At 37.9% G+C, this 20,784-nt stretch overlaps 1 protein-coding gene across 10 annotated transcripts in view; it reads right to left on the reverse strand.

Moving 5' to 3' along the window:
- The window catches only part of PEX2 (peroxisomal biogenesis factor 2), a 50,908-nt gene that overhangs the window by 18,006 nt on the left and 12,118 nt on the right, over nucleotides 1-20,784 (reverse strand). For 2 of the 10 annotated variants that reach the window (XM_034668218.1, XM_034668216.1), the window contains 3 exons: nucleotides 19,061-19,167; nucleotides 17,802-17,869; nucleotides 15,624-17,492 (listed from right to left, as the gene is read on the reverse strand). In XM_034668218.1, coding sequence (XP_034524109.1) covers nucleotides 16,558-17,475 — 918 coding nt within the window. In that variant the 5' untranslated portion in view covers nucleotides 17,476-17,492; nucleotides 17,802-17,869; nucleotides 19,061-19,167 and the 3' untranslated portion in view covers nucleotides 15,624-16,557. Of the gene's footprint in view, nucleotides 1-657; nucleotides 876-15,623; nucleotides 17,493-17,801; nucleotides 17,870-19,060; nucleotides 19,168-20,784 lie in introns of those variants that run through there. The other 8 variants (XM_034668219.1, XM_034668217.1, XR_004627826.1 and 5 more) reach the window with 4 other exon arrangements.

Genomic DNA, 20,784 nt, shown 5'->3' on the forward strand with positions numbered 1-20,784 from the left:
ACAAGCCACTTGTAGGCTTGGCTCTTACATAGACCTTGTATGGGCCTCAAACACTTCTTTGCTGCTAGAGGTGACACCCTGACTTGGAGATGACATGCTGCATATTCTGAGGCTATAAGACAGAAGAGGCTCAATTAACCTGAACTGGCTTTGTGTAAGGGATAGGGAAGTCTATTGTGTTAAAGGCACTTAGATATCAGTATAGGTTATCTTATCCTGACGACTACATTGCCCTTTCCATGTGTGAGGAAAGTTGTTTTCTGTTCTGCTTAATTCGATTTCATTTTAGTTTTCAAAAATATGGGTCCCAAGCTATTAAAATGATTTAATGACCCCTTAATGGGTCCTGATACATAGTTTGAAAAACACCCATTTAAAGAATGTTAGAGTTCAGACAAGGTAATGGGATGCTTGCATTAAAATGATTGAATCACATGCTTAAAGACTTAGACTCTGGGGCTACGGTTCAGACGAATCACAATTGGGTGATTCCATTGTCTTTCTAGGTAGCTAAAAGCCTACCCCAGCTTTCTCATCGATTGGTAACAATGGAAACCAACTCTAGAGAATTGTCTTTTTCAAAATGAGGCAAATACTATTAAAACATCATAAATATTAATGAGATATTCCATAGAAAGGACAAAGAAAATGAGATACCAATTTTGAAATGATTGGGTTTTTGTGGTTGTTGTTGTTGTTGTTTTTCTTCTTGATCTGTGATGGTTCAGACTGTTTCATTTTTATGCATGGTCTTCTTCAATCTAGGATTCCCAGCCTTTTACTTCTTATTTCCAGATTCCTGGAGCAGTCTGGCTAAGGCCCATCCCCAGGAGTTATTACCTGTCCAGCTGCTTTTCCTCCTTGAGGCTTGACTCCTTCAGGATAAACACAAAGCCAGTTAGGTGCTAACCTTTTGATTAACTCACATACTAAAGTTCTCTCTAAGAAAGGTTGTTCACTCTCTAGACATCTGTCACTGTGCAGCGAAACATTTGCTCCTGGTGTTCACGGTACCCTCAACCAAGAAATTGTTTCCTGAAACTTTGAAACTGCTCTCAAAGAGAAGAATGTTGTCAACAGCTGTACCTCCTCTTGGTTGTTTTTGATTCTTTGTTTATTTTTAACTAATATGTTGGTCAAACAAGGGGGTATTGGGCTTAGAGACAGGAGATCTCCATCCCTTCTGAAAAATGTAGGAAGTCTTGATATCCTGGTGTATCCTAGATTTAGATATGACTCAGCCCACCCTCCTGTCTGTGAGTTTCAAATTATTTTGAGCCCTAAAGAGATTTTTTTGTCTACCCTGTCTCTACTTGAACTGTCAGGAAGGTTTGATGACAAGGAGCCAAGTAAGCTTTCTGCTGATAAGAACTTTTATTTAAAAAATTTTTTCATTAAGCTATCTCAATATTTCAACATAACATATTAGGAGCAAATTTAAAACAGATTCTGACCTAACTTCTTCACAGGTTAAAGTCCTCTGATGTTACTTAGTTTTGGGGGAAAATGATTAGTAAATATTTTCACAACATAGTTAAAAGCATGTGGTCTTGCTCTTATGCAAAGATTTCATATTCTGTGGACTAGCAGAACAGGAAGAGAAATGAAAGAAAAATGCATGAAAGTACATCAAAGTATATAAAAGCCACAAAATGTGAGATAACAAGTAAAGGTACAAATAACTTATATTCAAATATGACATTGCCATTTACAACAAGGCAGAGTCAGTAAGAGTAGAAGAGATACATTTGAACCAGACACTTAAGGGCAGAATAATAGCAGAAATCATGGTAAACTCTCAGTGTCATTCTGAGGGGACTTATTCTCATCTCAATAAATTAATCCCTACGACTAGTTCCTAATTTGATTATTAACTGTGATTATTGTGTAAGGCCGCTGGTAACTGGCATGTGCTAGAAACACAGATAATCAGGCTGTTTTAGCCCTGATGGGGGCTGGTGTTTGGGAGGAAGGAGGAAGCGCTAGTTATAACGGAGCGGGAATCATCTGAAGTGCGCAACCATGGACATCGATGGCCTTTCCATTGTGAAGAGCAAATCGGGGACAGAATCAAGGGCTCTTGAATGCAGTGCCAAATTAATTATTTTTCCTTTTACATAAAAGGAAAACCATCAGAGGCTTGAAAGCAGGGTAGAGGCCTGATGAATTTGAAGTTTGGGCACAATCCTCATTGGAAAAGATGGATTGGATGACTGGAGGTAAGGAAGTCAGGGATAATAATCTAAACTCAGGCTGGGATGTAGAAATGGAGCTAGTGGGTAAAGGATTCGTAAGAAGGCAAAAGTAGAATCCCCCAGGCTAGAGAACCAACTGGATGTGAGAGTGGAAGGGAAGCAGAAATCAAGAAAAGATCCCAAGTTTCCTTTCATGGCGACTGCACAGATGGTGATACAGTGAAAAGAACATAGTAAAGAAGTAGGTTTGGGGATTATGATCATCAGTTTGGTTTTGCACCTGTTGAGTTAATTTTCAAGTTAGACCCAGTTTATGATGGTCTTTGAAAAGCAGTAATTAGACAAGAGCTATTGAAGAGCTAAATTATGGGATAGTAAAGATGATGTTAAAGTACAACTTATTGTCTATCCATATATCACTTTTAAGAAGAAAAAATAGATTAAGAAAAACCCATCTTGGAGAAGCTAGTGATGTAGGTACGGTGATAACAATAGAAAAATTTAGCAATAGAAAAATCTCCTTCAGAAGGGAGATCTGATGTCATGTCATGTAAGGAACACAGAACCCCCAACTATATAACATCTGTGTCTGACTAAGAAGTTGACTTTTCCAGATAATAAAATACTGCAGGTGGAAATCTTGGCTGGTGGACCTGATAGGGGATGCCTTTGTAAAAATTATAAAAGGCACCCCCTTCTTTGGGAGGCTACAGCCCCTTGTTGGGAGTCATCACTTAGCACTGGGAGTGTGGCCTGAACTCTGGCTCCCATTTACCCCTCTGACCCAGCTTCCCTTTGCAGTGTGGGTATGTGGGTGCTGGTGCCAGAGGGAGGGTAGATAAGCCTGGAGGTATTTGACTAGATAAGAGAAAAGGAAGAGAGCCATGTTTTGTTTTTACTTTAAGTAGATAAAAGACTCTTTGGGGGAAGGAAGATTAGACTTTCTTCTAATGACTTTACAGAACAGAATTCTGACCAGCAAGCAGCTATTTTGAAATACCAGGTAAACTTTTTAAGTAAATAAAACTACCCCAAAGCATGACTGATTTCTCAGGAGATTGTGAATTCAGTCATTGGTAGTAACAAAATGGAGTCTGGATATCTGCTTAATAAACCTTTTATAGAGGAATTCTTCAAAAATTCTTCAAGCCTGTGATTTGACAATGACTTGCCAAATGAGTGTTATGGCTAGTAAATCAGTGACTGGAATTGGGGAGGCAGAACTTGGCTTGATTCTTCTCAGAGGAACATTTCCTCAAATGAAAAGATTTGGGAAAAAAAATATAGGAGCTCCCTACCGAACACTTAATTTTTAATATTCACACAGCTGTATAATATTTGGTACAGTTGACTATAACTCTACTAAAGGTTCCAGATCTGCTTTGACTTCAAAGTTCTACCTGAATGGACTGATTATTCCAGCAGAAGTTGTGATTGATGCAATGCTGATTTAACTTTGGCTACACTATTTGTCTGTATTCCCCAGATTTTCTAATGTAAATAATTGGATAGCCTAGTGTTTGTTTTGCGTTTCTGAATTCCATTGCTTTGATTTGATATACTTTATATCTCGGACATCAATTTTATCTCAAAATGGAGGTGTTCGTTATGCTGAATGAGGACTTTTGCTGCCTCCATTTTGACCTCAAGCTTTCTGGTTGGGTTCTTCTTTCCCGCTGTCTCTTGGTTCTAGAAGACCCGGGGGGCAAAGCACCCCCAGATGGGAACAGAAACTACCCCCTCAGGCAATAAGGACTGCCCTGAGCCAGCAAGACCCACACATGATTGACTCCAAGACTGTGATGGATTTGACCTTCAATACCTTCACCCACCTTTTCCCCACATTTCCCTTGTGTAAACCTGGAAGTATTTTCAGCACTTTGGAGACAGTCTTTGAGACGGTAGTCCACTAACTTCCTGGTGTTGGCCTCACTGAAATAAACTCCTCTCTTGTTTCACCACTGCTCATTTCTCTGCCTGTGGATTTTGTCAGCGGCATGTGGTCCAACCTGGTCTGTTTGGGACCCCGGAGCCAGATGCTCTTGCACTCCTGGGCCCTGGCTACATGGACTGACTATAAGTGTACAGGTATAAACTACCTATATTTAACTGAAGCAAGAAAGTGAGGACAATAAATATAAAAGATCTTGTTTTTATTTAATGTTAGATTAATTAATCCAACTTTAATTTGAGGAAAACGAACTTTCTTTGAAAAAGAATGTAAGTTGATAAAAATCAAGTTTCTTTTCAAAGACTTCTGCAATAGAGAAAGTGGAAAGAAAATGGAGAAAGGAAAACAGCTCACTAAGAAAGACGGAGGTTAGTTACACAGCTAATGTGACTTCTGCCTTTTCAAAGGATAAATAGAAGATAAAAATATCTTCTTTTATCAAGAAGATAAAAATCTGGCTTCCTGGTTCAGGAGGTTGCTGCTCATCTTGGAATATATTCTATCTTCCAACTAACTAGCCCTCATTGGAGACTAGAAACAAGTTCTAACAGATTAGAGTGTCTGGGAGTTAATGTTTTTATTTTAGCAAAGTAAAATATTGTGTCTAGAAACTACATAAAGCAATACAGGTCGTCCTGCTATCTGGAAGTAGAGCATTCCCATGAAATCTTTCATAAGCCAAAATGGCATAAAATGAAGATGTAGCTACCATTAATTTACATGGAAAAAAATTTGAGCATTCCCAGACCCAAAAAATAACTCTCAGGCTTTTCTGATACCCTATAACATATCTTGCTAATGAATGCACAAAATAAATCAAGATAAAGCACAGATGCTCACAGACACACTTTTCAAAGCTATGCTGGCTTGATGCTGAGACGTGGCATGTAGTTCCCAGGGAAGGAGCTTGGCGCTGCCAGCCCTCACTTGGGGTGCCGACACCTCCATGTGGGTTTGCTTCAAAACAAATGCTGAATGCTATGTTTGCTTTTCACCTTTTTCTCATAATAGCAAAAATTATCTTTGGATTTATTTATCTCAGCAAAAACAGGTACTAATGTAGGTCTTTCCCAAAAGCAACTGCCACTGGCATAATGTGACCTTTAGAAAATTCAGGGATGACTATACCTATTTTTAATGATAGCTGTGTGATCAGAATTGCAGGAAATAAAGGAAAATAAATATTCAAAATTCAGTGGTACAGTAAATCCATGAACACATGGAAACTCAAATACTATATCATTTAAAAAAATGAATTCTCATTTAATTTATGGGAAACCCATTCATCAATAGTCAGTTATAGGATGCCTACCATGTGACAGTCACTCAAGATGAAAGCAGCAGTAGCAGCAAGAGCAACCACCCAACACCTTTTTAAAAAATCAGTCATTGATGATAGCTTGATGTAACAAGCTAACTGCCTAAAATAATATTTCAATTTGAGTAGCTTTAAGTGACTAGAAACATGCATCTTTATGGTGTACCAGGTATTATTGAATTTAGGATACTATCATTGCTACTTAATTAAAAGTATCTTATGTCAGCATGCAGAAGAAAAATCAAAATAGTATTTACTCTGCCTTATGTGGCAACCTTTCATAGTTTATTGCCATTTGGCGTGAGTTTAGTCTAGTATCAGGGTCAGTATTATAAAGTATTATTGTCTTAGTTATCTATGTCTGAGTAACACATTACCACTTGAAGATTGGGTCCTGTCTGCCAGTTCCCAGAGCTGCAAATGCTTGAGGTATCAAAATTGTGCTGACTCTTTAAGCACTCATTGCATCAGACCATTGCTATGTTTCCTTAATGACTAGAAAAAAACTTTTCTCTCCACTCTGGCCAGATTTTGTCCCTTAGACCTCAGAGCTACATTGCTTATGCTTATGTCTAATGGGGATCTTCCTAAGAACATTTCCTTGACCTTCTGCTGAGAGCCCCTCCACAAGGATGTGTTTGTTAAATCCATGTGTCAACTTAGCTGGCACCATGGTGTACCCAGATATTTGGTCAAAGATTATCCTGGTGTTTCTGTGAGGGTGTCTGGATGAGATTAACATTTAAATTGGCAGACTCTGAGTAAAGCAGATTGTCCTCCACTACATGGGTGGGACTCATCTGATCAGCTGAAGGCCTGAATAGAACAAAAAGACCAGCCTACCCCAAGCAAGAGAGAATTCACCAGCCCGCTGGCCTTCAGACTGGAACTGCAGCTTTGACTCTCCTGGGTTTCTAGCCCACAAGACTTATACTCAGCAGATTTGGAATTTTCTAGCCTCTATAATCATATAAGCCAATTCCTTGTAATACATTCCTCTCTCTCTCTCTCTCTCCATACACACGCATGCACACACACACATACACACACTATTGGTTCTGTTTTTCTGGAGAACCCTGACTAATGTGGACAGGACATATGGCAGGACACTCTGCCATTCTCTCCATCATCCCTGTCTCGGCCCAGGGCATAAATCCTCTCCCTCCTTTTTCTGCCTCAATCAAAATACCTCAAGCAATTCAACATGCACTCCCCTAAAGTTGATTTCATAAATTCCTCTAACATATACATCTATGAATCCTACTAGTACACATAACCTTTGATGTACATATTTGTGTATAAATCATCGTCATCATTTTGGACTACTTTCCCATGATACAGAGAAGTGGAATTCCTGAGTCAAAAGCTATGAGTTATTTAAGGATCTTCATTCATACTGGCAAATAGCTTTCCTCAAATATATATCATTACTGGGACTTCATCAGTAATGAACATTCACACTCATATAGTACGTTGTTATTCTAATTAGCATTTCTTTGATTGCTGGCCAAGCAGAACATAGTTTAAAAGTTTATTTGCCTTATTATTTCTTTTTCTGAGAACTGTCTTTTTATATCTTTTTATTCATTTTTGGGGGAAATAAAAAGGGTTAAAGACACTAACCCTGTATCTTTCATATAATTTGAAAACATGTTTCTCATTTTGTTGCTTGCTTTTACATTTTTATGAGGTTTTTTTTAATAAAAGAAATATATATTTGTTGTAGAAAATTTGGAAAATGCAGAAAATCACACAGAATTAAATAGAAATTATCCAAATTTCCCAGAGGTGGCTATTACCAACATTTTGCTGCAAATTGCTCTAATCTTTTATTGTGGATATATAGAAATAAATATATACACATAATTTTTTTAGGAAAATATAATAATATTGCATATTCTGTTTATAACATTTTTAATTTTTACTCTAGGATATATAGTGCAAATCTTATCATGTAATTAATTAATTGACTCATTTTTTTACAGCATGATTTATTCGACCTATTTCCCGTTGGAAATTTTTGGTTGTTAACCAATTTTTACTGTAGTGAATAGGAAAAAAATCCTGATAAATAAATCTTCCTATATTATCAGTAGTATTATAGAATTATAATTTCTTACAAAAAATTATGCATATTTTAAAGCTTCTGATACATATAATCAATCTGTTCTCCAGAACAATTCATAATCCTCCATTAATATAAGAAGATGCTCATTTCTCTATACCTCAATAATACTTGGTATGATTATTATAAACAGCACCACCAGATAATAACTTTGAAAATATGTAGGTGAAAATGAGTATCTCTGATGCTTTACCTTTGCTTTGACATGTATTCTTGTATTTATTCAAATAACTATGGAACACAGACCAAGCACCGTGTTGAGTTCTGAGAAATCAGTAACATCTCCACCCCTTCCTCAATCATCATTTCCATTTCTTGGGTAAAGAGAAATTTGTGACATAGACTTTTCCTCCCAAGTATCCAAGTATCTTGAGAATACATTGTATCTTCTCTCTCACCTACAGTATAGTTACTTCAATAGGACATTCTAACCAGTGTCTGCTCTATTATGGCCAACACTCCAAAGGGTAGTTCCATCTGAGTAATATTTTTTCTTTCTTTCTGATGCATTCCTGATTTTTTGTTGCAAACCATGTAATGCAGAAGGTATGGACAAGCCAGGTGTACAATGAAGCTCTGGGAGCAATTATGAAATAAAATTGAAAGCAGTCTGATACTGTAGAAAGAGGTGGATTTTGAGTCAGGAAGATCTTAGTTCTCACACTTGCACAGTAACCTTGGACAAATTACTTAGTTGCTTCTTTCGTGAAGTGTCGCACTGAATAAAAAATTCCAGAAGTGTACCAGCCACTGAGCAGAGCTAAGGATTTTCAGGTTGTTTCAGTCAGACCTCATTTGCTACTCAGTCTGTCTCCTTTCACCAACCTTCTCTCTTGTTTTGATACCGTGTCTTCCCAGGCATCCTTAGTCTTCCTGCTGGTCCTGGAAAACGTGGTTCTCCGCTTCAGATGACCAATGTGTGCTTTCTTTTTGAAACAACGCCTTGTGTTATGAACTTGTCTTCCCCCTGCTCATGTACAAACCCTTGCTCTGACCAGACCTTGTTTTCTACAGTGATAACTAATTATCAAGAAAACTGTGAGCTCTTTATGGGCATGTCTTCTGTTTTATCTTTCTTTTTTCTGTCTTTCCACCCACAGTGCTTACCTAGCAGTGTCTGGCACTCCATAGGTCCTTAATGATTATCTATTGAATCCGAACTATTCATCTGAACTGGGATTTCGGGATTTATGTGTTCAATCTCAAGAGTGTTTTGTTTTTCATTTCAATGCCCTTCTTTTGTTTCACCTGAAGATTGTGTTACTATCAAGACTGTGTTACTATCAAGACTGAACCTAAATCTCACCTTCCCTGGGAGGCCTTGTACAGGTCCCCATGGAATAAGTTAATCACATCTCAAGGCTCTCCAGGCATTTTGTCTATTTACTCTCATCATCTTCTTCTTTGGTAGACTCTGATCTCTTATTTATCTTTGGATTCCTAGTGCTCAACATACTGAAGTTAAGTGTTCAATAATCATTTTTCTAGACTGAGTGAAGGGGGAAGACATGTTTAATCACTCCTATCACTTTAAATTTCAGTTTGTATAAAGGAGAAATCAGTTTAAAATGTCCTTGAAGAACAGTAAGTAAAAAGATGAAATGTGCAATAATTGGGGGAATTCAGGGGATAAGGAGATGGAATAGGTTTTAATTGGTGGTTCCATAGCTTATGAGTGCATGTATAGGGGCCAACTTCCCCTTTCTCTGGCTGCCTCTAGCTTCTGTCTGATGCCAGAAGGAAACCCACGGGAGGTGGCAGCACATTCCATGTAATTTCCTATTTTAGCGCTAATGCTCTTCCTTTATAACACACTGCTCTCCGTTGATGATGGAATTCCCGGGACCATGGCAGACTCATGTGCAGATATTTATGCTTCTCAAAACACAGAGGCCTCCGCAGAAAAATGGCCCTGCTGAGACAAGTCCATAGGCCTTCCTTATGTAACTCATTAAAGAAGTATGTAGGTAACCAGAGCTGCAGTGAAAAGGCAGAGAGGTAAATGAGGATCAGCTTCAGAATCTAATTGCCGATCTTGAAAATCTGTCACTTCGCCCTTGCAAGACCTTAGAACTTTGTGTTGTTAGTAAATTTAATGGTCCTGCTTTTGATCTGACCTCTCAATTTAAAGATTGAGGTGTTTTTAAAAAGACTGGACTTTAATTTTCTAAGGCTTTTAGAAGATATTCAACCTTTTCTTGTCAGCATTTCTGAGAAATTTTTATTTGTCATATATGACCTTAGACCATCCTGAATCTATAGGCATTTCTTCCCTTTTAACTCCCTATTTTATACTTGAATGCCCCCTTCCCATTGTCAACTTTGAAACACTGGACCAAACTAAACTCAAGCGAGTCTTGGTGGAGGTAATTTTCCCAAGGATATCTCTCAGGGGTTGCACGGTTAATAGAAAGGTGGACATATCCTCAGTTTTCCATAGCCCTTATGTTTCTCATTCACTGTGGGCTTGAAAGAATAAAAGTAAACATTGAGAAAAAAGAATTTAGACTTGGGAAAATTTTTGTTCCTCTTTTTTGGTTTGACATTGGTAAAAGAAATGAATGTTACTGTTTTCAGACATCAAGTCATTTTGGGGTTTTGAATCTTCTACCAGTTATCCATCCAAGTGTGGAATCAACATAGGCAAGAAAGGAAAGAATAGGGGACTGATTACTTAATTTTTTAAAATAAAACTGATGAGACAGCAAATGATATTCAATCCTATTAAAGAGACTAAGCACAGACATTAAAAAAAAATCTTTACATTCCTTGCATTGGGATTGTGTGATATGGTTCCACAATTCAGGGAGATTGGAAATTACAGAACATCTGCAATGAAATTGGTTTTCTGTGGAAAACTGATGAATCACTTACTGTCAATGACTAGAAGGAAAAGCACTTGTTTATGCCCTTATGTAATGAATTTTTATGAGGTGAAGTTTGCTGTTTATAAAAAATACACTTTAAGCTGCTGTAGATGTAAAATAATAGAATTCAGAATTCAGAGCAATGTATTACTGCAAAGACAGTCACTAGCAGAATATTATCTGCTTACAAAACACCAAAACAGGGCTATTACTTCTATAATGGAATTAAAAAAAATTTCATCTACCCAGTTGGATTCTAGAAGAAAAAGTATTTAAAGAGACATAGCTGAAATTGACAGCTCCAAAATTGCATGTATTTTCAATGAAAAGTTATTAATTCTCTTATTGTGCTCCTGAATTCCAACTGTGTTTTCCCTCAAAGCAAGAATGCCACCAAACATTTTAAATTAAAAATGGCACTCCTAAGATACACTACAAAAGACAAACTGGGGGTGCTGTCCTCTGTACACTGTTAAAGAAGTGCTTGTAGAAATTTTCCCACAATAATATCATCAGTTGTTCTGCTTAATATTTGTGAGGGGGTTCATGATCAAACCCCAAACGCCCTTGCCTTCTTCAAACACTTCCTAAGCAACTGCACTGTGCTGGTCACACGTTTTGGGGGAAGTGCCATGAGAGAAAGAGACAGAGACAGAGACAGAGAGAGAGAGAGAGAGAGAGAGAGAGAGAACTTCTCTGTCCTTATCGAGCCTACAGTCTATTTTGCTGTTTGAGAAAGAGAGTTATCTAGTTGAAACTGAGGAATATGCTAGTAGGTTTGAGAAGGGGATCTAAGAAATATCACATGCAGTATTGGATGGGAGGTGCTTGCTTTCAAAGAATATATTTGCTCTTTTGTATTTGCTCCAGAGCAAAGCATTTTTAAAGGTTTATTGCTTTAAAAATTGACCATACTGTAGTATTTTATATTTTTTGTTGACTAAAAAGGCACTTTTACAAATTGATGTGGATTTAAAAAAATAGAGGCTATTAAGAGAGGATGCTATTTCCTGAATGCTTAGTGAGATATGATTACTAGGGAACCATCCTGGACACCTCTCAGAACAGTAAAGTCTCTGGTTCACTTACTCAGAATTTTGACTATGTAGATAAAGTCTCAGCTGAAGTTCAAGTTTGCAATATATCTTACTAGTAAACCAAACCATAAAAATACCTCAGAAATATCAGCATTTTTGCGTCCACATCTGGAAGGAATAGAGATCCTGGGTCAGATCCTGGGTCTTGGCTCTTTGTTGAGGAAATACAGTTATCTTACATGTTTAGGTGAACTAATAATATAAAATATTCATGTCAATTGTTTTGATCTGGTGTATGAGTTCTAGATATTTTAAAGTAAGTAAACTACACTTATTTAAAAATACCATACATTCATTTATAAACATCAAATACTTTTGGAAAAGGGAGTGGGCATTTTTTACCTTTTTGTTGCCTACATACTTCTAAGTGGTTAAAAATGTATATATTATATGGAATCAAATTCAATATTTAATTTAAAATGTCTGAAATGATTCAGACTCTTTCAACAGTTGTGGTTGTCCAGAAAGGCAGGATTTTATTGTCATGCAAAAAATGGATACTCTAGGATTTTTTAATCTCCTAAATTTACATTTTTAACTTATTTACTAGCTATGCAGATATTTTACCTTTGAAATGAACTGAAACAAAATTGGCCACGAGATTTTAAAGAAATAAATAACTGGTTGGTGTAATAAAAAAGTATTACATGCTCAGTGTAGAAAGTTTGGGAAATATAGAAAAATGTAAAGAAGATTAATGTTAAATAGTAATATATGTATGTTCCTGCTCATCTCATGACAAGTGCCTATTTGTCTAATTTCAAGATATATATGGGTCTATTGAGATCATACTGTATTTACTATCCAACTTTCTCCATGTTACTATTGTATTGTGAGTACTTTCCCATGTAATCGAAATTATTTATATATATTTTTGCACAATTTTTTTCATGGTATTTTATAGGACATTGAGTCAAACAGCTATATTATTTTATTTCCCTATTATTGAGGATTTGTGTCATTTCACATCTTATGAATAGTATCATAGTGAAAATCATTTCAATAAATCTATTTTCAAATTCTTAAAATTTCCTTGAGATAAATTCTTAAGTTCAATGGATATAAACATGTCCCTACCCATTTGATTTTAAAATCAGCTTTACTTAACTTAGTATATTTAGGTTTTATTGGGATTTCAGCACAGGATGGGTTGAATCTGTTAGTGAGAACAAGTTACTCTACTCCTAAACAGAAGAAAAGTGAACTACCGCTTGAATCCCATACTTTTGGATTTTCTGGCCTCAGGAGTGACTTGGATTAGTCTTTTTGAATTGTGAAAACAACTCAAGGCAATGTTCAATGAAGGCCGTTGGACAACCTGATAATGATGCTTACTTTTAAGAAAAATGACATTTTAAAACCATAAGCTTTGTCTTGAAAATATCAAGAGATAATAAGTGATGACTTGGGAACAGAAAGGCACAATCTGTCATGTTTCATGATTTACATACTCTTTGAAGGAATAAAAACCCCAGACACACAAGAGAAATACTTGTCAACTTACTTGTGATGAATATAAACATATTCTACATATCTTTACCTGGAGAGAACCATGGAGCATCAGTTCTATAGATAATATGGCCAATGGTTTTGGCTGAAAAGTGTGTTTGGAATTGTTCTGTTGCTGAAAATATCTTTTCTTAATTCAGTTAATACTTCACCTATTAAGTACTATAAGGAAAACTAGCTTTTTGTTAAAAGCAAATGTTCTAAGTGAATCAAGTTTTTGCCTGTAAGTGCCAACATATTTTGAAGCCTTCCTCAAATATAACAATACTAATGTTCCTGCCTTCTTAGCCAAATAATACAGAATATAAGGTACCATTTATTGATGATCCGAGCTCATTTTTTAAACTATTATAATTATTCATTTGGTCCTTAGAGCCTGTGTGTCCCTGCTCTGTCAAAAGACTATAAGGTTTTTTTTTCATTGATACCAGGTTTTTTTTAATTATTATTATTTATAACTGTAAACACGCTTGCTTTCATCATTTTTCTCCCTCCTCTTACCTGTTATTTTCAGTCTGTTGAAAGTTCATTAGAATTCTGTTCAAAATAAAGCAGCTTCTAAATGGGGACTCAAGCAAATACCTAGAGTAGAGCTTTGGTGTGTGGAATCTATGAAAAAATATTTTGGTTTCCTACAGCTTTGTTTACTTCCAGGTTCCTGACCATTTCAGATAGTGACACTGTTAATGTACCACAAACCTAATAGAAATGATAATGATCATCAGTAGTACCAAATTGCCTTTTGAGTAGGTTTTCTGGCTTTTACTCATACCTAGCTATACATTAATCACAGGGATCCTTTAAAAATAGGAACTTGTAACTTCTCCGTTTTCTCCTACTTGGAATAAATCAGATATTTTTTTTCACCATGGCCTACCTGGCCTGACCCTGCGCCCCCTCACCGCACTCACCTCACCTCTCCCTTGTCACTCTATTTCCTACTGCTCAACCAGGAATGGACTCTTGTCTCAGAGCTTGGGTACCTGCCATTTCCTTACCCTGGCACCTCTCCTCTGCTTGGCATTTCCCCTCAGTTCATTCAGATCACTTTTTAAACTTCAACTCCTCAGGAGGCCTTCCATGAGTATTAAGTTTAAACAGAATCCCTCACACTCTCCATTCCCTCGGCCTGTTTTCTTTTTTTCTTCAGAGTACTTCCAACACCTGAAATTATCTTACACATGTGTTTATTGTCTATTATTCCTCCACAAATGTAAACTCTATGAGAGTAGGGTTTTCATTTATAAGTACATCTCTGCCTAAAGAACAATGCCTGTAGGGGTTTAATAAGTAATTTTTGATAGAATGATGTTATTTAACTCCCATTACAGTCCTAAGAGGCAGATATTACTGAATGTCCATTTCATAGGTTGATCAAACTGAACCTTAGAGGAGTTAAATAAACCTATCCAAAACCCACTGAGTTCTGAGGCAGGGGGTGTTGAGAGCAAGGGAACATGACATGCCTTTGACTGGTATGTATTTTAGATATGATCACTGAAGCAACTGGAGACATTATGTACACAAGCAGCAAATGTGATTGGAGAACAAGTTACACTGAACAGAAAAAAACAGTGTGTAAAAGTTTTTATTTTCCCCAGGGAGATGCTCATAGGTGATGCTTAGGTTCTTAAGGCTAAAGCAGAAATATATCATGTAGCTAAATATGACCCAGTTATACTGAACCATGAGTGCTGAGACCACTGGGGAGTAGGAACAGAAGCACGGGTGTTAGAGCAAGTCTCCTGGCAGTGCACAGGAAGACAGGGACCGAATGGGGTCTGGGACCATTAGAGCAACTTAGCCAGCAGGCCTAGGTCTCTGCAGTGAGTTGGAGTTCCCTGAGGCAGCACTTGAGTACACAAGTCAGTCATAAACCAAATCATTTTAAGTTGAACACTTCCTGCCATTAGTGTGCTGGCAAGAAAAACAAAAATGGAAAACCATACAGAAAAATAATGGAGAGACAGTATTAGATGTGGTTAACGCTAGGCTGGTCACCCAGCTCCTCCAGAGATGGCTGCTTTGCCCAGCTGCGGTAGTCAGGTCCTTTAGCACCTGCCTCAGCTGCAGAGAGCTGTCATGCTCCAGGTCACACCCTTCCCAGAGCACATGGCTAGTGACTGAGAGCTGTAGGTAAAAAGGCCTGACCACTTTGACCCAATCCAGGCCCAAGTACTTCAAGTTCCTTGCAACATGTACTTCTGCAGAACCCAATCTCTGATATTAGGTTTAGTTGTTCAGCTAACAAAATGTCACTATTGGTACACTGGCACTAAGACAGGTAGGTTCTGGCTATCCAGTGATGAGTAAAACAGACATACTCCCTGACCTCCTGTGGGTAATCACTTAGTGAGGGGGTAGATGTTAAATAAAAATACAAAATTAAAAAAAATATATTGTACTAAATGCCATCAGTGTCTGTGGAAAAACATAAAACCTCCATAATACTGACAACTCTATTAGTTAGCATATATGTAAAGTAATATTTTCATGTTAAAATGATAACAATATGGGTATTTACTAAGAACGCACTTTATCGAAATAACACTAGAACAAAATTGTTAGTATAACAAAATGTTTATTTTTTAATCCTTTTAAATCTGCAATCAAGTCAACCATTCAGTTACTTATGTCCTTATCAACCCAGATCACTGGTAAAATTAAAGAATGCAGACTTTTGATATTTAAAAAGGCAAATGTGGACTCGACTCTAGTAGGGATCTGTTGTTTATACCTGCCCACCATCCACTATTCTTGTAATGGCACTTGAGTTTCCTGTGGTGAACTGCCTGCTCTCCTACTATGGGTCCGTGAGGTAAACATCTAGTAATCAAGAGCAGTACTTTCCTGTTCTGTTTCACACATGTGTAATCCCAGGCAGACCAATGACAAGAAGGTCCTGGACTTAGCCGGAACTATTATGCAGGAAGCACTCATTCCAGCGGGATCAGAAAGCTGGCAGAACATCAGTCTGGAGCTCCTGGTGGCCATCATTTTGCCTGAGAATGAAGCCAACTGACCCCCTCAAAACAGGTTTTAGAGAAAAGCTTAAAATTACAACTGGGGCACTAGATCTTAAGGCTCAAAACAACAGGGTCTTATTGTCGGATTATGATGTTATAACGCTATCTCTGAAAATAAATACACACTCATCCCAGAGTCTCTGAAATCGTTTTAGAATCTAACCTCTTTCCAGGAAGTAGCAAAATAAAAGAGCATTTTTAGTAGTCTGACAAAAACTGTCAATTATTCTTGACATTAAAAATTGAATGCAATGATTTAAAGAAAAGTAACACATTATTGATTACATAATATATTCAGAATCATGTGGTTTCTAGTGATTAGACTTTAGTCATGCTTGGAAAGGAACAGAAGACAGTGGCTGAGAAACATATACCCTCATAAAAGACACCTGAACAGTATGCCTAGGATGACTAATATTAAGGATCTGAACATAATACAGTTTTCCTCAGAGGAAACAATCTTAAGTTTCTAAAGAGCATTCACTTCTGACATCTCGATTCCTGATTTCAGTGGCTGCACACTGTGTACCTCTGTGCCACACTTAGGACAAGTAAAGTACACGTCAAATAAGAAACTACTCTTAACACAGTAGTAACAGAAGATATGCTCACATCCTATGGTGTGAGGCATGGTGGGCCACTCTCCACACAGAGAGCACTGTTTGCCGCTGGTGGCTAATGCATTGTCTCTGTTAGAAGCACCAGTAAGAGGAATACACCACGAAGACAACTTAGCTTTCAATTTCTGGATATTAATAAGTGGTAAGAGAAAAATCAGAAACTCTGCAAAACCATGCCAGAGAAGTTCCCTATTCATATACTCAAAGCCAACTTCACGTACGTTTTGGGGCTTGCAAGATACAGAACGAATGCCTAGGAGACGTTCTGTCAAAGTAGCAAACTTGCCCCTCTGAAGGAAAATCAGGAAATTAATCAGTCCACCTAATTTCAAAAGTCCAACCACGATATTCACACACTGCCTGGCTTTCCCAAATGACGCCAAATGACGGTTTCGAAACAGGTCGTAGCAGCGCTCTTCCAGCCATGTCCCACCAATTGTACACACAGCATACCACAGTTTCTGATTCTTACTGGGTGGCTGGTACCTCAGCTTTGGGGACAAATCATTTTTGTACTGAATATTCAAAACGGACTGTCCCACAGTGGCATTTTTAGAGTAGATGGTGAATCGCCATAAGAAAAGCCACAAGAACGCTTTCACCTCTGGTTCAAATTGGGCTAACAGCCCTGGCTTAAATCCATGAAAGCACTGAGAAAACCGGGACCAAACTAGCTGCTCCAGGGCCTTGTTCAGTTCAAGTGCATCCAACTGACTTATTCTTAGCACTCTGTTTGTCCTTTTCATGTTCTCTTCTCTGGAAGCCATGTCTTCTTTGAAGGTCTCTAGGGGTAAAGTACAATTAGGGAACATCAAACATTTGCAAGCTTGTACCATCTCCTCAACTTATGCATCGAAAACTGCGATACACAAATGACCAGGGCCCACGGAAGATGGAGCTGGCAGTAGGTGTCAAACAACAGTGAACAATCAATCACCTCTTACATGGAACCTTCTCTTTCTCCCCCGTCTCCTCTCTCCCTCCCTCCCTTCTTTTCTTTGCTGTTCTTTTTTGGACCCTCCTCATCAAAAGAATGTAGCAAAGGTTGTACATCAAAGGTTGCAGCAAGTTGTACCCTTTTCCCACAAATTACCTCCAAGTAATCCTCCTTGGTCATTTTAGCAGGGAGATCATAAAATCCTGATGCTAACAGTGACGAAGCTAAGAACATGACAAGTGGAGAAATACATGAACTTAATAAATACAGTAAACGCTATGGAACATTCCAATGGACGGTAAGTCAAGACCTCAGGTTAACTGCCAGTACTTCTACTGACTCCAAAAGTATATATTTTTTTTAACAAGTCATTTAATCTTTCTGAAATATCTCTTATATCCATAAAGTTAGGAGAAAAAATTAAATGAACAGTGTTTATTATGCTATCACATTATTGCAGAAAATAAATAGTAGCACAAAGCAACATGAATGCAGAAATGCTGTTATTCAGATACTAAGATACACATCATACAGTTTTCTAAGAAAATTATGTTGTAAAAATAAATACTAAGACCATTTCATAAGTAAACTAAGGAATCATAGAGGTGCTAAGGGGACAAAAATCTTTTAAAATGAAATAGAAAAAGCTGATTAGTGGTTAGCTAGGTATGACTGACTCATTCAAAACACACCATTAAACACCTATTATGTACAAGCAACGGTGATTAAAACACTCAGTGGCTGTTATCGCCAAGGAGTGTACAGACCAGTTTATAGATATTTTACTTATTGTTTAAAAAATGGTAAACCCAAACTATGACAAGAAATCCGTTTAAATTTAGTTTCTAAAATGGCCCTGACCACATGGAGCTTGATCTTGATCATGCATGATCTCTGGGCCTTCGAAAGGCCTAGCGCACTAACAGAACGGTAAGACACAGAGGGAGGCAGGTGTCCCACTGAGTTCACTGTCACCGACAGTGTGGCAGTTGTGATCTTGGACAAGTCACTTCACCTAGTTCTGCTTTATTTTTTTCACTTACAGAACTGAAGGCCAGAGATAAAATGACCTCTAAGCTCCTTTCAAATTCTATTTATGATTTTTACTAAAAAGATACTAAACGTAATTTGTTAGAAGTTAAAGGACTAAAAGGTTATCCTAAAATAAAGTTGTACCTCTTGAAACTGGGAATGTCTCTGACAATTAAAGAGGTTTTGCAGAGGGATGTTTTTAAATTACTCACGGATCCTGGACGACTTAGCGGCAGAAGACGACATGCTTAACAAGTTCAAGTATAGGAAACAAAAGTGCCTACTGAATAACCAGTGTTCACTGCTGCTTTCCTCTCAATCTAGACATTTGATAGGAATGCTTTTCTCCCATATATTTCATCTGTCTTCTGGGGTGATCTCACCTTTTTCCCCTTCCTGCAGCTCCCTCAAAATTTCAATGCTTAGAGCTATGGCAGGAAGGATTTTTGCTGCAAGTTCTGTGAAATCCTTGCCTCATACTAGCCAGGAGCTACAGGAAAAGAAGAAGGGGGTTAGAACCGAGTTCCCTTTCTTCTCTCTACAAATCTCATCAATCCCCAAGGTTCTGCTCTTTGCCCCAAATATTTTTCTAATCCATTCACTACTCTATCCCCTGCAGGCCTCTTCCTAAATTCAGCAGCTCTCATCTCTCTGTTGGATTACATCTAATTGGTCTATCCCACCTTTTGCCTTTTTCAGTGCATTTCCCACACTGCAGTTGTTCAAACACACAAGGCTCCCAAACTACCCCAGCTTGCTTTCCTTCCTAATCTGCTGACCTCTAGTCACAAGGTGCCCCCTTCTCTTGTTCCCCAGTGAACATTTATGGTCTGTTGCCTCCATCTGGAACAGTACGTTCCTGTTCCTTACTTGAAAAACTCAGTTGTCAGTTTTTAAGCACTAAATTTTTAATAGTGGCTTAGGCATCACTTCCTCCTAACTCTCCAAACTTGGGCTGGCTGCCTCTTCTAGTTGTTCCCTTAGCACTCCGTTCTTTCACTGTCTTGGCCTTTAGGTACTGTACACAGGCTACATTTTAAATTGTTTATTTCCTCCACTAGAGGATAAACCCCGTTGCAAAGATTATTCGAGTCTTGTTACAGTTGAATCTTAGCAACCAGCACAGCACCCAGTACACATAATGCATATGTCACAGAGTAGATGAATAGGATAAAGTCAGGGGTAGGTGAAGGATAGGAAATACAAATTCCTACCCAATAGCCTTTAAAACTATTTCAAATAATCCTATCCAGACTACTGATTATTACCTATCTCAACACGTTTGTTGTACATCGGCTGTTTACCAGTTACTAATGTAATAGTAAAACTGACATAGTCTCAACCCCTTGTGGAGACTACAATGTAGTGAGGTGAGGGGTGGGTAAGAATGTGCTATATAACATAATAAAGAGGCAATTACAATAAGATGTTAGGAGTGATATCCAAGAGGAAATCCAGGGCATTACCTCTAACACTAGACCTCAGAAAGTCAGAGAAGGCTTCATGGAGAGGTAATATCTAGGCAGCTACCTGAGATCAGCACTGTCAGTCTGGCAAAGGAATGCTATTCCAAGCAGAGGGAGAGCAGGTGACAAGGACTGAAGGTGCAAGGACAAAAAGCTGGAAAGGAAAGTAGGAGACCAACAGTAAAGGCCAAATTGAGGAGGCTGTATTTTATCAAGATGTTAATGGGGAGCCACCAGATAGTTTAAGAAAAGAACTAATCAAATTTTCATTTTAGACAGCTTGTTCTGGGCACATTCAGAATGGATTTGAAGCCGAAAGTCTCGAGGCAGAGAGACCAGTTAAGATGACTGTTACATGATTATTAAAATGATCAATGAGAAGTCCCGATAGTCTAAATTATAGTATCAGTAGGGATGGAGAAAAATAGGTATCCTTAAAGCTCTGAGGAGACAGAAGTGATACGATTTAATGAGAAATAAGCCAAGGATAACTGACTTGAGTAACTGAGTGGATGATAGTCCAGTTCTCTGAAATAGGAAACACATGCAGTGATATAGGTTTGAAGGAGAGGTAATAACACAGTAGTGTTAGAGATCTGAGGCTCCCATAGGACAGCTAGAGCTCAGTAGGCAGTTGTGTG

The sequence above is a fragment of the Ailuropoda melanoleuca genome, chromosome 9 (genome assembly GCF_002007445.2).
Source record: "Ailuropoda melanoleuca isolate Jingjing chromosome 9, ASM200744v2, whole genome shotgun sequence".
NCBI classification, from domain to species: domain Eukaryota; kingdom Metazoa; phylum Chordata; class Mammalia; order Carnivora; family Ursidae; genus Ailuropoda; species Ailuropoda melanoleuca.